Source organism: Solenopsis invicta, chromosome 14 (assembly GCF_016802725.1).
Source record: "Solenopsis invicta isolate M01_SB chromosome 14, UNIL_Sinv_3.0, whole genome shotgun sequence".
NCBI classification, from domain to species: domain Eukaryota; kingdom Metazoa; phylum Arthropoda; class Insecta; order Hymenoptera; family Formicidae; genus Solenopsis; species Solenopsis invicta.
In genome coordinates, this window is record NC_052677.1 from 13,450,064 (window position 1) to 13,467,765 (window position 17,702).

Consider the following 17,702-nt stretch of genomic DNA (forward strand, 5'->3'; position numbering starts at 1 on the left):
GCAACATCCGCAAAAGTCAAAAAAATCTAAAAAAATAAAAAAGACATAAAATATATATTTTTTTCCTACAAACAGAGTTGGTGTCTCCATTTTTACATTGTTCTATTTTCGTAGACAGCAATCGGATTTAACAAAAATTATATGAATTTTATTTTGATGCAAATTACACTTACATTTTACGTAATTTGAATCGTTCTATAAAACATTTTCTAAAGCACATTCTTATGCCAATTGTTAGTACACTAATAGTATGGCAAAGATATGTATAGAAGATCTCTGTATTTTTCTACAAAAATACTTGTACAAATTTTCTTAATATATTCTCTTACATAATATAATACATCTCGAAACAGCGGTTAGAAAAGCCGATCGCTCGCGGGACGCGCGCGATGAACACAGCCGGTTTGCCTACACTTTAGGAATTTCCATGCATCGCTGCCTCGTGTTACAATGAAATCTCTTTTCCGCTTACATATAAATATGATAAATGCATTTTGTACGTCATTCCAATTTCAGAATACAGTGTTATAAATCACTTCGTCCTCTGTACTGATAATCGAGTCGATTTGCTCGCTTGCCACCATCGAATTCACATATCTTTCGTTGCCGATCACATTGTGTGCTCCTAAGGACGAGTCTCCGCCTTGCACGACGATTCTGATTCGCGCCATCACATGGCTTCCTGGACATTTCTGCGCTTGGTTCGCCATTGCGGTATCGCAGATCTCAGCGTAGATCTCCTCGGTTTTATTGCTACTGGTCTTGACTTGTTTCGGCAGCGGCGTTAAGCTGTCCCTCACGTGAGAATAGTTAGGCTGTAGCTCGACGCACGGGATCTCCAACACGCTGGTCGACACGGATCTCTGCACCGGCTGCTTGGCGTTTTGATTCTGGCGGGTCTGTTGAGAGGTAGTTTCCGGCTCCAGACTGGAGTAACGCTCCTGAGATCTCATGGCTATCTCCGGTCTCACCGCGAATGTGAAGGAGGCTGACTTCTTCGCTGGGTTGCGATTCCTATTGCCCTGAGTGAGTTTCGAGATTCTCTCCAGAATGCCGTTCCCGGTGCTCTGTTTCGTCTGCTGGCTCCGCTCTTTGACGGAACTTCGTTTCAGGTGTTCCAGTCCATCCTTTAGACTCTGCAGAATCGGTTTGGTCTCCGGTTTCGGCTTAATCTTTTTCAGATGCATCTCTTTCAGGCTTTCCACAGTCGGCGAGTGCAGCTTCGTGGGCGCTACTCGTGGCTCTGTTGCTCGATCTCCGACCGTTCGACTGAAGTAGAAGAACCAGTTCAATCAAACAGAATATAGAATCTGATGAAAAATAGAACAATGTATAACGAGCTAACGGAGTTGATATTTTTCGCAATACGTCAAACATTAAATAGAAGTTTTTAAAGAAATCCCGAACATACAGAAAACAGAGATAGACTTTTATTTAATGTTATCCATTGTTTAAACATTTAACTTTTGTATTTATTGCTATTAATTCATGTAATGCTAAAAAAATGTTTTCACTGGAAAAAAAACGTTTTTAATCTTAGTTAATGAATTTACCTGCAGGCCGATAGTAATCGTTGCATTTTCGGCGAGGCTAGCAATCTCGCCTCCGAAGGGTAACCCAATCGAGCCCTTCGCACTCTCGGCGCTCCGTTACCGGACACGACCAATTCGAGCATTTCTGGATTATGCACCGGTCTCTCGGGAACGACGCAGCCCAACACTATCGGGCCACGCGTCGACGTTTCCAATTGCATTAGACCGCCGTACTCCTTCGGTAACGGCACTGGCAGCGGTCCCGCTATCAGTCGTACCTAAAGAGAAAAATTTATTTAACTGATAATTGTAAGAGTAAGAAAGAGATATTTTTTTTTAGTATTAATAAATTAAGAAGCATAAAATCCATAAGTGCGACTCACTCTAAGAGGCAACTGTCTCTTGACGAGGTGGTGAACCTTGTAAAGCACCGCGTCGCTGCCAGTGTCGACGTTTCCACCTTGACAAATCGCGTAGAACTCGCCCCTGGTCGACAGGGAGGCGAACACCTCTCGCCCGTGAAGATCGATGCATTGCGCGTACTGGTCCTTCTCGGGACACCCCCCGGAAATGCCGAAGGAGACCGAGCTGCAGCGCCTCGTATCCTGGAAGACCGCTACGAGCCGCAGTATCTCGCCGGCTCTGATCGTCGTCTTCGTGTAATGGGCCCGTAGATTTCCATTCTCTGAAAGACACGAGCGCAAAGCTTGACGAGCGCAAATTGCAGCCGCGACACTATTTGCGTACGCTAAGTATACGAAGTATACGTCGTGATCGTGCAACTCCGACGATTTGTCTTCTACGATTAAGTTGCACTCGCGCTTGTCCCGTTAACAACGCATCGAATCTCAAAGAAAGACCCGGCATAATCGATTCTAACAGTCGTGTCTTAAAAGCATCCTTAACGGTACCAAATGGTGTTAAAAGGCGGTAAAAATCCTTTTCCATGTCCGATCCTTTTTCGCATCGATGTGCCTACCTACCTACCTACCTACCTACCTACCTACCTACCTACCTACCTACCTATCACGGTCGCCGCTGACGCCAACCGCGCTGGCCGTTACCTTCGTGTTTTTGCCGATATTCCCGTTTTAACGAAGTTTTAGTTTTATCGCCAGTTTACATCCTATTAGTGCATGTCATCGGCCTATTATTGCCTTAATTTACGTCTGGCCACCCGTCTGGTAGAAAAAGTTTCGGGAACTTGCTCTTTCGTTTTTCTTTTTTTCTTTGCGGTTTTAACAGGATTGTAAAGCGCGGCAGGAGACACTTTTATGGGCGCGGGGTATGTAAATGGAATTGGATATCCGCATAAATTTGATTAAAAGTTAAATATTTTAATTGACCGGCGCCTCTCGCGACTGTTTTAAATTTTCATTCATTCGCGTTCGGAATTTTTATGTAACGTTTCACTTCCTCGTTCTCTAGACTAGTATTAATGTATTTAAATTATACGAAGAACGGCAATTCGCACAATCGTAAAAGAGATAAACTCCTGGCTATTTCCGCGCGCGCGTTTCTGTATTCGTGCGAAACGAGCGAGACCAGAAGGGAGAGAGACAGAAAGGAAGACAGTACTTTCTATGTTGCACCAATATTCCTATGCATCTAGGTCAAGAACGTTGCACCGTTTGACATTTCGCGATCGCGCGCGGCACCTTCCAACTTCCTTCACCCGTACTTACCCATTTTCGAGTGCGTCAGCGTGTAGGCTCTCAGAGGCGTCGCTAATAGAAAAGCGGGTACCCCCGTCTTCACCAAGGAGTCCACCCTTCGATAGACGCGCGCGCTGCCCGTCGTGTTATTGCCAGATATCACAGAAAACCATCCTGAAAAGAGTTAGGAAACGTTAAATGTCATTGCGGAGGATTGTGCAATAAAGTTATATAGCGTATCTCTTCGACTTCAATACCGATTTGACATGGTTATTAATGAGCGGAATAAATGTCGCGGGGCTTTCCTTCACCGAGGTGCTCGCTCGGAAACTCTCGCGCGAGTAACAAGCCCAAATAATTCTTTGTTGAGAAAGGATCACATAATATTTTAAACAATAGACTTTAAAGGATACTTTTATTATATAATATTTACGAACTATATATAATTAAATTTTTATAATCCATCTTAACCATCAAACATTCCGCATATTCATGCGAACGTTTGATGGTTAAAACTATGTAACTATAATATAATAGCTATTGTAACAATACAGATTAATAGAGTTCGAGTTAGATACAGAGAAAAGAATCTGCGGCTCGTTCTTCTCTGACGGGAGATTCAAGGTTGAATTTTTGTTGCGAGAACGATTAGGACCGGTCGGCGTCTGCCGACACAACAATAGGCACGAGCGGCGTATTGTGTGTGTGTATGCGTGGCCTCAGGGTGGGTTAAAAAACATATCTATTATATTTGGCAAGAAGGAACTACGCTTGTGAAGTTCCAGTCAGCTCGTAAAGAAGGCCGCCAAATTGCGAACAGGCGATTTCAAGCGCGCGGCTGCAGCAGAGACACAGTAGCCGAGTAGTGGTCGGTCGACGGGTGATCGAAGGTCAGCGGGTCCTTTTTTCGCTGCTAATTGATTTAAGAATGCCGCCCCGATGCGAGCGCACGCACTCGAATCCTGACTGGTCTTAAGGACCACGCCGGAATGTCATTCCAAGCTGCTGCAGGCCCCGAGGTCCTGAATTCATCTCCGACGAAAGCAAAAGTTATTCTCGACTTTCTACAGTAAGCAATTTTCGGAGAAATTATATAAAATATGGCCAAACCAGATGAATGTAACTAAAGCATTACAGGAGAGATTACATAAAAGTGTAGTCATACAAAAGGAAAAATTATTTTTCTTTTATATTTTTTATTGAAAAGTGTTTTCACTTCAAGAAGAGAGAGAGACAGAGACAGAGAAAAAGAGAAAGAAACTCGAGTCTTGAATTCTCTGATGAAAAAAAGTTATATTTTAACTTTGTAACACAATTTTTAGAAAAATTAAAATATTATTTAAAAAACTGAATAAGAAAAGAAAAATATTATTTAAAGAACTGAATAAAAAACTTGAATAAAGACACTGTGACTATTTATATAAAAAAAATTATTTGATTCGAAATATATTATTTTCACTGTTTCAGAATCTAAATTTTTCTCCGACAAAAAGTAAAAGTTACCTAGACTTTCTCGAGTACGCATTATCAGAAAAATTGGAAGATTATTAAATAAGTCAAATGTAACAAAAGCATCGCTTTCCAAAAAGGAATTACATTAAAAAATAATCATATAAAAGTGAATTGACCTGAAACATAAATTTCAGAATGTTCTTTTCATCAACAATCCTTGTATTTTATACTTTATCGGTTTCATAGTGAAAAGCGTCGAAGGGATTCAGCGAACGTTCGCGGGTCGCATGGAAAAGAAGGAAGAGGCGCGCAAAGGAGGGAAGGCGGTTTCCCTTGGGAAAGTTTTTCCGTTTCCAGTTTGCGCGCATTAATTCGTGTTCGAGGTTAACTAATGGAATAATCTAGGGACCGGCGGGGCTCCCGGTTTTTGTTTGTTCTAGATCAACGACCTGGAAACCCGAGCGAGAGCGCGCAATTAGACGGATGGTATTGGATCTCCTCGTTCCGCTCTTGAGAACGCCTCGAAGGGAGCTAATAAAGGGGTTTCCGTCTAGTCGTCCCTCGGCCGAGAAGGATCGGCTTCTGGATCCGGGGACGGGAGCGTGTACTCCGGAAAAGAAATGTTGCGAAGGCGTGCGCGCATACGCGTAGCAGTTGCATTTGCAGTTGCACAAGCTCTACGTGCGCCGCAACGGCCTTCCCTCACTTTCCATTTCCAGCGCGTGCAACCGACATAGGTGGAACACGGCCACGCGAGCGAGCGAACGCGTTCAGATCGTAGTAATTATAGAGATTCGCCGCATCCGCTGCGAAAAATCTATGGAAAAGTTCAGGCATTCAGACGCACGTCAAGAGCGGTTTTCTAATGCGCCGCACGACCATGTCTCTCATTGTCTTGCGTAATTGCGAGATCGCGCGCACCTAACGATTCACGTAATGAAGCGCACGTTTTCCCTCGACGCTTTACTCGAACAACCTATTTTTCAACGTTCAGCAACGTTATCCTTTCTCGGAGAATTAGTTAAAAAACAAAAATGAACGTAATAGCTCAGCAAGCATCGAGATCTTGTAACTATTCAAAGATTTTTTAGGATCTCTCTAAAAGTTGTGTAAAAGATTTTTTGGAGAATTATAGGATTTCTAAATAGTATCTATAGACATCAGAAAAACACTTTTAAAGATATCTTGCAGAAATCTTTTCGAAAAAAATGCAAGACATCTCAAGCAAGATATCTTTTAGAAATCTAAATAGACATAGAAGATATTTTAAATACCTTCTTGTATATCTGAGTTTGTAGGATGCAGTGAAGATTATATATAATAAAGTTTTAATAATTAGGAATTTATTAAACGATATAATTTTGAGGCATCACATCCTTTCATAGAATCTCAATAACGGAACACTATTTAGTACATACGTAACGGGATTTCAGAGTACGTAACTCTATATTCTAAAGACAAATGCGTAGCTATGACATTTAATAGAGTTCATTAATTCTTCTTTCTAACTCTGTGCACTTAAAGAGTAACATGCTTTGCCGAACAAATACGAAACGACAGCGAGCAGTCTCTTCGCGTGTGAATCAGCGAGCTAAATGTTCCTGAAAATCCGTTTCATCCCGTTGTTTTTAACGCATCACCGCTGCAACGCGCACATGTTTATGGTCCAGAGTCCGTCGGTGCCATAACTCGGGTAAATGCTGATCCGTTACCGAACGGAATACGTTGTAAACCTATTCACGGCACGTGTCAGATTTTAATACTCGGGCGTTGCTTAGGATAGACTCGCGTAGGAACCTCGTGTTTCCGGAATCTTAGATATGTATCAGTGCCAAGATCTATCATCTCAGCGGTGAAATTATATTCTGTGCTCCTCGTTTTTCCTTGAAAACATTTATCTTCGAATCAATCGAGAATTTAAATTTTTCTGGAAAATTTATTTAAATTTCAAAATTGGAAATAAAATTTGCTTGATCGAAGAATATGTTAAAATTATATAATTATTTCAAAAACTATCTATATTATGCGAAAAATATCTTCTTGGAAATTTGAAATTTTTTTTATCAAAGAATATTTTAAGCAGATCATTTATGTTTAATAAACATTTAAAAAATATTTAGCTATTTTTGTATATAAAAACGTACATTACTATATATATATATAAATTTATTTACTGTTTTTAATATTTATATATATATATAAATTTATTTACTGTTTTTAATATTTATTTAATGTATTAAATTGTCGAAATATTCTGTAATCGTCAAAATTTCATAAAAATGATACTTTAAAGTAGTAAAAAGAAATGTTAAAATAGTTGTTGTAAGAGCTTATAAAATGTTTTATAACACATTTATTAAATAATTTTAAAAATAAATCAAATTTTAAACATATATTTTTTCAGTTTAAATTTTTAAAATCAGTTCTTAATGTTTATTAAACGTATTTTGAACTTAATTGTGTTGCTTGGAGTTGCTACAATTAATAATAATGTTACTTTTTTGTGTAACAGAAAAAAAATTGCTTGCACTCTTTGTGTCATGTCGCCTTGATAACAATCAAAGAACCTGGAGAGGAGTTGCAGCAACCGGAGCAAGGAATCGGACGTTGACCCATGGTTCGGGTAGGCCCTCATAGAAACTGCGTTAAACGTTGCAACGTGCTTGAAGAATTCATCCTAATTCAGACTGTATGCTGGCATGAAAGAAAAATTTCTCCTTTCAAACTAGAACGGATAATAGAGCTTTGTCACCGGCACACGTGGCTAGGTATGTGTGACGCAGATGTCGTGTTTTATATCTAAACACACCTGGCAGGGTGCTTACTACTGAGAGAAACTAGGAAAACGTATAATTTTCAAAGGATTCCTACCCTTGAAGATATGAATTTTTATAAGATGCTAATAAAATTTGACACTCCTACTTTTAATTTTAAATTTTATCACCATTTCTGACAAAATTGTTTTTGTGATTTTTTTTATAAATGTCGACAATCGATTAGCAATAAAGATGGCACGTACATCCATGTACTGTACATTCTTGTGTGACTCGTGAACGACAATAGAAAATAACAACACATCATTCTATAATAAATTGCGTAGTGTATTTAATCGACTTTCGATTAACTAGATCCGTGTTTTGCAGATAGATCGTTATGTTACCATTTATCGTATCATTACTTTTTAGCACTTTCTCAAATTTAATATTCAAAACTCAAAAGTGACTTTTTTATAATTTTATGATTAAAGAACATTAAAAATCACGCACAATAAAATAAATTGATTTGAAAGCTGCATTAAAAAATTCTGTAATTTTACTTGAGATTTAGAATAAAATTCTTGAAAAATCCTTGAAATTAGAATAAACACCCTGCCTGGAAATCCGGTCCCGGTGAACGTAAAAACATGTAATTTGTCATGATTAATCTCGCTAGATTTAATAGGCCAGAAACTACAGTTATTTTGTGTTTTAATTCACAGGATAAAATTATCATACATATATAGCTACTTATCGACACGTATCGTCGAGTGGCCCTGATTCCCAGCAGATTTCTTGTTCGTCCCGGACTACGGATTCTACGTAATTACAGAATTGAATAGCAGATTGCACCCGAGATTGGTGACAGCGATGGATATCGATGGAATCGGGAATGCTTCGATGCGAGAGATCGTCGGTGATCGGCGTGACGTCCCAGGTAAACATTGTGATATCCAGATGCGCGATATATGTGTTTAGCCGGAGCATTAAGTAAGGGAGACCGCAGCCTACATCTCGCGGCTGGAATCTTTATTGTGCATAATTCACGTTACGCCGCGAGAGACCAATCATTCGGGATATAATATTACTCGAACGTGAATCGAACCGTGACAATAGTATACGGTTCCCGGGACTATGCTATCGATGATACCTCGCTGCGGTATAGCCGAGTGCGCCTAGCTGCTCCATCAATGGCGATATATCTTTATGGGATATTTGTTAAAAGCCAATCTTCCAATGGTCAATATCAATATTTTTTAACTCTAGTCTTCTCTTTAAAAATCGCAAGTTATAGCTTGTACAACATTAGTGTTGTAATATCCTATTACACAGCATCGATACACCATTCGATGCAGCAATAAAAGCGTAAGAAAAGGAGGAATCAGAAACAGGAACGCGAAGGAGGATTTGTCGTGGTAACAAATCGTGGTCGAGAGGCACTCGCAGGAGCAGTAGCGTCGGCATTAGCGGTACCAATCGGTGATACTGGTAATAGACCGGAGAACGCGGCGATCGAGCGCGATTTATTGGCTGGTCGCTTTTATAGATTCTATCGTTTTGCAGAAATTAGACGGCCGGCTTGCGGACGACCGCGCGCGCGGCCGAACAGATTGAATCCTTCCTCGCTTCTGTCTCTCCTTTGTCGTGGGATCGGTTCCGCGCAGCCGATGCCTGCCGACGCACGATACCCCAGAGAGTTATGCCCCGGCATGTAATGACCGTTATTTAAAACCGAGGGAGGCCGGTCATCGCCGAGGGCGCGTCTGGCCCGCGCAACATTCTTGCCTCGTCGTAAGACCTCGTCCGAGAGGTCTGCGCGAGCAAATAACGATATATATACATATCTATGTACATATATGTATATATACACATCTCTTGGATGTAAGGAGAAAGAGAGAGAGAGAGAGAGAGAGAGAGAGAGAGTCGAGACATCTGCGGGTCGGGCAGTTGGCAGTAAAACCATACGGCCGCGTCGGATAAGCCGATCTATACGATCCCTCGGCTCGCAATCACGATCGCGATACTGCACGCAATTCATTCTCCGCTTCTCCGTGCCGGAGAGAAAGAGAGGAGTCTCCTCTTCCCTCGCGCGAATGCGCGAAATCGCCGATCCACCACGACACGCATGAAAGCGATCGTCGATAATTTCCACGTGAGGGAGGCGGCGCGGGGGATGATTGAGCGTACCGATTTTTTTTTTTTATTCTTTTCTTTTTATATAACGAGCGAAATATCATATCTTTCTCGTATTGCTCGCAACAGAAGAAGTACAGATCTCGTAAATATTTACGACAAGAGGATATTGCATTCTTAACGAAAGGGTTCAGGCAGACCTCCTCCCCTCCCATCCCTCCTTTTTTTTTGCTCGGCATGTATAACACGCCAGAGCAGGACGATGTCCCGCTAGGTCTGATCGTTTCGCACATCGTGCTATCGGTCACTCGCGTTTAACTTTTTACGGCGATCCGCCTTTCCTCCTCCGTCGGACAGCGGCGCGGCGCGCGAGCTCGTTTTACCTTCCCTTTTTTCGCGGTCGAGAACGGATTGCAACGGTGCATCGCGAAACGTTCTTCGGATTCGCCGCGGGCGAACGGCCGACTGTCGAAAGGTGGTACCCTCGCACCGTTGCCAAATGAGCGGGTGCGCGATTATCTCGTAAACCGCTCCATAAAACTTTAGGGGCTACCGGCACCATCATCCCTCGTCGAACGCGCGTTAACGGTGCAGCAGCACTGGCCGAAGAAAAGAAAAAGGGAAGAAAGGAGAGCGGAGAAAGAGTAAGAAAGGGGGGGAAGAAAGGAACGGAGAAGGACGGGAGGAGTCCCATCTCTCACGTGAGAGAGAAGAAGGACGTCGACCTCGACGCCGCCGCGCCGTCGACTCCGCCGCGCGCTCTCCCGAGGTTTACACGCCTAATAAATTACTGTAAACTGGAGCCCCGGCCGCGCCGAAGAGTCCTCGGCCCTCTCTCGGTCCAGGGATTTGCGCGAATAGCAGTTAAGCCGCGCGGCCGGTGATTTGTGCGATATCGTCCATCGTCCTTATCAGTCCCTGGAATCGGACGCGCACCTCTGAATCTTCCCCTAGTAATTTTATCCCGGTTGAGGGTTCAAGTTGCGCACCTCCGACGAGAATTCCGTTTCGCCGAACGGACGATCCGTGCGCCGGGGCGAGCCTCTAATGACACCCTCCTTCTCGCCGCGCGCGAAACTGGAGCCGTGCAGAACTATCGCGACGTACGTGCGACGATGCAATACGTGGCGATCGTCATGATGAGAGTCGCAATTTTTCCCTCGATTCCTTCAGTCGTATCGATCTGTCGGATTTTATCTCGAGATAAGCGTGACTGCGATCGCGAGTGACGCGTTACACGCGGCTCCGCAACGCCGTTTCTTATCCACTCTCGGCTGCACGCCCTCCCCTTTCCCCTTTCCCATCTCTCGCGGGACTCGCGTAATTCCTCTCGAAAACGTTAGCGTTACAAGGAAAAGTACTCGATGCTCTTTTTACTCGGCAAGGTAAATTGATTACGATGATGTACAGCAGGCACACGCCTCTGATACGTCCAACTGATGACTCTCCCTCTCTGCTGACCAGGCCCTTTATGCCCGCCATCTCTCCGCCGCGCCGCGGAAAATTACGAGAGTGATGCGATGCACGCGGGAAATCGCGATGCGTATTTAATCTGCGTGATGCTAATTATCCCGCGGCATATGCTGGATTCCCCGTTACCAAAATAAAAGTAATCGATTGCCGTGAGCGGGGATTCAATTTTGCCGCGCGTAGACGACATCCAACGTAACGAGCACACCTTTCTTTCGTCGAACGATGAAAAGTCGAAAGTCGATCCGTCCACTAAAGTCGCCTTGTCACGATATTATATTACAGAGGCGTGGAAAATCGTACGGTAATGCTAGAAGAAAGTGTATGACGAAATTCCAATCGCGATCTCGTTAAGTTTACGGATAATTTTCGCGCCGGGCAGAGAGACGAAGTCGAACGGTCATCTGGATTATGTCACGGAGCCTCGTCGGCGAAGTCGCAACGTGGTCTCTCTCTTTCCTTTCTCTCTCTCCCGCGACAATCCGGATCGGTGATCGCTCTTAACGGCAGCCGCCGCGGCGCGCGGTGATCGCGCATTTCACGCACGTGCGCCTCGCCGGACAAATGGGATTAAGCCAGATGACGAAAGTGTCCGGCACTGCACCGGCCGGTTGAAATTCCACGATGACGCAGAGGGAAAAGTGACCGGGGAATATGAGAGTACAAAGAGCGAAGGAGGAAACGCGCGGCCTTTGTTCCGTAAAATAGTAAGATTTATCGCGACGCGTCGGTTGGAATTTAGATGACGCGAAATGTACGGCCACGAATACATGAGAATCTCTGGTTTCCCAGCCGAGCTGTGCTCGTCGGGAAGACTAGTCCCGGCGTTTCTGGTCCGATGGTTCATAAAATGATGAGCAAACGAAGCCGACGGCCATAAGGAAAAGCAATCCCGCAGTTTTCGCCGAGGAGGAGGAGGAGGAGGATGTGGGACGAGGGAGACAGTTCGAGAGAGCCGCGGAGAAAAGCCGCGCACCGCCGTCGTCGTATCCGCCAACGAGGGAAAACATACGGGACGATAACGCCGCGCGTGACTTTTCATTCGCCTCGCGCGAACGTTCCGCTATTTGATCTGCATGCCCGCCCAGAGCTTTTTGCGGCCGAGGCGGCCAATAGTAAACGTCCGGCGACGCTTCTTTATCACCCCGAGGAACGGGCCGCGGCGCGTTCTCGCGCGTGGTCCGAGCGTTTAAAACGCGGAACTAATTCATCGCGAGAGACGTCTGGCCGATGGAGGGCCGCCGCGCGTCTTTTTCTTCATCACCCAGCCCTTTCCGCGCGCCCGCGGTTTTACGCCGCGCGAGAGTTACGTTTCGCGGTGCTACGTGGCGAATTCGTGGGCGTGGAGTAACGCTTTCTTCGCGCAATTTACTGTTAGTACGCGCGATGCATATGCAGCCAATCTCGCATAAGCTTCAAGCGCGAATTTATGACGCGGCCCACGAGAAGTTTGTATTCAAAGTGCCTCATCTCCTCGGAATAATGAGCGGCCCGCCCAGCGTTTGTCTCCAAAAAAGTACGATCGCACGGAAATTTTTATTGAGGGACGCCCAAGAAAGCCGGATCGCACATCTTTTTTTTTCTATATCGCCACATTCATTCTCCGTCGCTCGTAACTTCGTGATTTCTAGTGTGCGCTTACCGTTACCTATATAAATTAGATATTTAAACGATATGCAATTTTATTTTTTATCTAGATAAATTTAAAATTAAATCATCTTTATTCTATCTGAGATAGGTTTACATGCAATTTATCTTATCTTTATCTAGATAATGTTTTAAGTTCTTTAAGCGCACACAGCACTGGTGATATCTCGTGCCCAAGAGTTTCAATTTCGAAACCTTTCACCTGCTTGGGCGCGCGCGCGCGCCGTCGAGCGGGGCAGAGCGCAAAGAGAGAAGCCGAATAGCGGAATCGAAAGGGAAAAGTGGCGGCGAATTGCCAAAGTCATCTCAAGCCGTTTCAAGGTCGCGGCTCGTGGGATCTAGAGGCGGAAGCTAGAAAACGTTCGTTAACACCTTGAACTCTCGATGCACCGTGAATCATCGACACGCACGGCGCGGAGTAATTTATTCGCGCGTAAAGAGTCATCGCGACGACATTTCTCTCGCGTGACTCGACTGGACCGTTGCGTCGAGTAAGAAGAAAAAAAAAATACATGACGAAATTTCATCAGCCGTGACGTCAATACGGCGAACGTGTTTTCCTCGGTGGATTTCGCGATTCGTCAGAGGTTTGCAATCAGGCAAGACGTAATAGTCTCGCGACGTTTATCGACGAGATAGCAAGAGGGGAAACGCACGTTAAGTGCCAACTCTCGATTGGGGACTCGCAGCCCCGGCCACTTAACATGTCTGACTCATAACCGCCACGCATCGTCTCACTGACGACATTTTCATTAAAATACGAAGTGCGTTTATTAGAGGCCAGTTAGCGGCGAGTCAAGCGCAACACTGTCGTGCGCGACGCCAATTTCACGTCTCGCGCTCGAAGAGAGGAGGACGAGGACGAAGACGAAGAAGTAGACGCGAGTGGACGAAGAAGAAGACGAGACAGGAGGAGAGAAACGTCCGAGGTAGACAGGCGAGGGGGGCGAGAAGGGTGGAGAGAAAATGCCGATGTATTGAATAGCTGCTCGCGGGCGCGAAAGAACCAGGCGTCGTTAGCTGACGGTTCTCTCTTCAAGCTGTCGAGCCACCATCGAGCCTAAACATTCCCCACTTTACCTCCCGTCCATTCGATCTAATAGGTCCGCATTACCGCGCTTTATTGCCTCGTAATTTCCATTTCTGATGCCAGAAACCAATATAAGTCGCGGAGGATAGCGCGCACGCAGAAGAGCGGCGGTGCCTCCGCCGCGCCGGTGCGACGAGCTTCGCGACTTACTTTGCCACAAAGTGGTTTACGATTGAGACGAAAAAGAACGAGTCGAAGTATTAATCGTATATGACGAAGATGCTCTCCTTCTCTTTCTCAGAGGAGAGAGAGAACGAGCCACCCTCTCGTCCACCTCAAGAGACAGAGAGACAGAGAGAGAGAGAGAGAGAAAAGAAGAAAGAGAAGAAGAGAGAGAAGTCGAAGCATTATCATTTTTCTTGCAGCTTCTCGCACGTCCACGCGATCGCCAACGCAAACGCGAGCGTGAGCTCGATGGAGTCTATAACCTGTTCCGATGATTCCAGCCGGATGATCTTCACAACCGTTACCGTTCGCTCTGCCGAGCATAATTTACGTTCTACGTGCTGTCGACTATCACACACGGGACATGGGCCATTAAAAGCGAGGCTGCGTCAGTACCAATTCAAATAACATCAAAGCTCGAGAGACGTCCAAAAAACGTCGGAGGAGTGTCTGCAACATGCGCGTTTGCGGCTTTCATATTTCTTTTAGCAAATTCTCAGTATCGCGTTAGTCTTCTTGAAGAAAGAGAGTTATACTCTTAACCGATCGCGAACCGAGAACTTTTTTTCACCTTGCGACGCTAACCGTTTATCGAATCGAAGCGCACGCGAGAAATGACGGTTTTTTTTTGCCGATACACCGCTTTCCGGACTCGTAATCCTCCTCCTGCGAGGAGGAGCAGCAACGTCAGAAACTCGACTGGTTGCAATTTCCTCGATGCAACCGAGTGCAATAATCGTTTCGCATCAAGCGCGACTGCGATCTAAGGAAAACTCTCACCTGGATAACCCTCCGGGATGACGATCTCCGGTCCCACCTTGACGTCATGCCGGTACCGGTGTATCAGCAGGCTCGCCGTGACTCTCAGCGATCGCTGTTGCTGCTTGTACAGGAGCACCGGTCTGCCGCTGGTGCCCTCGAGTCTGACGACCCTCGGCAGCGAGAATCGATCGAGGAACTCCCGTAGCGGCATGTATCCGCCGCTCGAGCCGGAACAACCTTCGGCGGTGGCCTCCCTCGAACTCGGGAGGGATTTGGGCAGCGAAGGCATCTCCTCGCTGGACATCGTCGAGAATTCGCCGTTCGACGACATGATCTCTCACGCGTTTCGAAACAGCGTCACCGCGCGAACGGTTCCGGGGAACATCGGAAGGTGAACGTGCGGTTCAGACAGGCCGGCGGGATGTCGGGATCAGAAAATTGACGCGACTAAGGCTGATGATTCAAGCGAGATAGTCCTCCTCACGATGACGCCGCGGAGCTCGAGGGCTTAGCATCATTTAATCCTCGTGGTGGCGGAGCGAGCACGGCGTTTGCTTTCGAAGGCATCTTCGCTCCCCCCTCGGCACCCGTTCATTACCGCTTAATAACGGGTTCGGACGCGCTGGCACTTTCTTCTTCAATTATGTCACTCCGCCGCGGTCGCCCGGCGACCGTCACTTTCCGTCTCGCGGCGCGATGATAGTGACATTAACCCTTTCGGTGCTGAGTTATTTTCGACACTTTGCGAGCGTCAGGCAATCCTCGCGTAAAATTACCGCGCGCAAAGAAGAAGAAGAAGAAGAAGAAGAAGATATCCAATTATGCACACGAAGAGCTAAGCGGTCGTTACTTTTATATACATATATCTCGAGCGATAAAATCGATTTCCTTCATCGAATGGCGTAAAATTGATTTGCAGCGGATATTAGAGCCGGCTCGTTCATCCCGTTACAAACAATACGTGAAACTCCGTTCACTGGCCACTAAACTGTTGCCCGGGGCAACAGCGCGTAGTGAGATCGAGGATCACGAAACACCGTCGACGAAACACCGCGCCGAACGAAACACCGATCGTCGATCGTTCCTGCGAGTCGGCGGCACTGTCGAGGAGGCGATCAGCTTCGAGCCGCCTCGCGGGTTTGCCACTTTCCGCTTTACACTTTTCACACTCGCGGTGGATCATCTCCTCCCGCGGTCGATCGCGGGACGGTAGCGCAAACGCGTTACGGCAAAACTATCACGATCTGTCGATAATATCCTCGACGGTAAACACCGTTGCGAGAGCAAGGCGGCGCATCTCTCCTTAGTGCAGTTTTCCCTTAGACTATTACGATCTACCGGCGGTAGTATATCCGTGATGATCACTCGCGAGAGAAGTGGACGAGCGCTTATGCACGCGTATCTCTTTACTATGGGGGAAACTATCAGGATCTATCGACGATGTTCACAATGGCGGGCGAGAAGCGTGGGCGAGGTAACCTTCCGGACGTCCTGCTCCCGATGATGAACGACGAACGGGCTCTCCTCTTCCGGGCTGTTTCGTTTTCGACGTGTCCGAGGATAGATGGATCCGATGGATGGAACGCACGATCGAATGATGAATCCCGCTCGGTTAACCGAGCCGCGCGCGCTCGGCTCCTCACCCTCTTCTTTCTCTCTCTCTCTCTCTCTCTCTCTCTCTCTCTCTCTCTCTCTCTCTATCTCTTGACGCGAAGGCAGTTATCTCCCGTGGGGTTCGATCCCCGTGGCGTTTATGATTTACCGGTGCAGTCGGCTTTCTTTCGCCGTTTCTTACGCGAGCCTCGCGAGATATATCTCGTGGCCGCGCGGGCACTTTTATTGCTTTATGCCGAGCCGTGCGGGCCGCGGGGTGCCTTCAGACGCCTCGATAACTGGGTCTGAGCTGCATCCTGGTAGCCTACGAACAGGACCTACCGTATCCCGCGAGGAAAGGCGAAGGCTAGAGAAAGAGGTAGAGAGAGAATCCCGCGGGGATATCCTTCAGACACCTTGTCGGCCGAGGTCGCCCTGCATCGCGGTGGTCTGAAAACAGACGGGCAAGCGATATGGTCAGAGTGCTTTCCATCGCGGTACTCCGCGCAGTCCGATTGCGGAAACGCGTCGTTCTGCAAATTCACGGGGTCGACGTGCCTCTCCACCCTCCCTCCCCCTCCGATCGACGAACGTCATTACTATCTATTTCTAATTGCAGAACCGATCGTTAATCGTAATCGAAGCGGCGGCGTAATTGGGCTCTTCGATGATATGCAATATGAAGATAATCGTCTATTTCGCAAATTACGTAGATAAAAAAAATTCGAATTCTGTAGTTATAAATAAAATGAAACAAATTTCTTTTTCAAGAGAAAAATATATACGAGACGAATTCTACTTTGAATATTTATCTATGGAGGTTTTTCACTTGCGCGAAAAAGGTAGAAACCGAGGGGGAACAAAGCGAAAAATACCCAAAAGAGAATACTTCAACACACCTCGTTTCGGTTGCCTAAAGGCGATGATCGAACGAGCCCGGGTATCTTCTGGTCCTACCAGAAAGAACGCGCGCACCTTTTGGAGAGGATCCGATCGGATCGACGGACGCGAAGTCACTGACGCCCGGCGCGAACTGAGTGGAGTGTAAGAGGCCCACCGGCACCAAGAGCCGCGCGAACGCACACACTCGCCTGCGTCGTGTAGCTGGTCGCTGGTGCCACCACCTCTACCCAGCCTCGCTGTCAGTGCCAGGCGGCCTGAGCCTCGCCCGCGGAGCCTCGTCCTCCGTACGCCGGTTAACAGAATACGCGCGCCTCGTTCGACCTACGTGGACGTGGGTTTATTCAATATGGGTCCTATTGTTGCTCTCTGAGAGGAGCTGTTACCCCACAGGAGCGCGCGCACCGCCCTCGATACTCTCTTCCTGCCTAGGAGCCTGTAATAATCGCCCGTGGTAGCCGAGTCAGTCTCTGTGTATGCACAGCCACGACGAGGCACGAGGAGCTGACAATTGTGGCGTGCTGAGATTAAATGGCAGCTGATCAGA

General features: G+C 46.4%; 2 protein-coding genes across 3 annotated transcripts in view; one reads left to right on the forward strand and one right to left on the reverse strand.

Annotated features, from left to right (window-relative positions):
- Positions 1 to 17,702, forward strand: part of LOC105196223 (ATP-dependent RNA helicase DDX24) — a 48,924-nt gene that overhangs the window by 3,651 nt on the left and 27,571 nt on the right. The window contains exons 11-12 of one of the 2 annotated variants that reach the window (XR_005576398.1): positions 7,152 to 7,407; positions 8,118 to 8,332. Coding sequence is in view for 1 of the 2 variants with exons in the window: in XM_011162031.3 (XP_011160333.2) it covers positions 7,152 to 7,276 (125 nt within the window). In the remaining variant the exon portion in view is untranslated. Of the gene's footprint in view, positions 1 to 7,151; positions 7,409 to 8,117; positions 8,333 to 17,702 lie in introns of those variants that run through there. The other variant, XM_011162031.3, reaches the window with a different exon arrangement.
- On the reverse strand, positions 36 to 17,376 carry LOC105196222. The gene is made up of 6 exons (XM_011162030.3): positions 17,155 to 17,376; positions 14,681 to 16,705; positions 3,218 to 3,361; positions 1,916 to 2,217; positions 1,554 to 1,810; positions 36 to 1,269 (listed from the first exon to the last, which is right to left on the reverse strand). Exons 2-6 carry the CDS (start codon positions 14,991 to 14,993, stop codon positions 513 to 515), a joined length of 1,773 nt encoding a protein of 590 aa, XP_011160332.1. The 5' UTR covers positions 14,994 to 16,705; positions 17,155 to 17,376; the 3' UTR covers positions 36 to 512.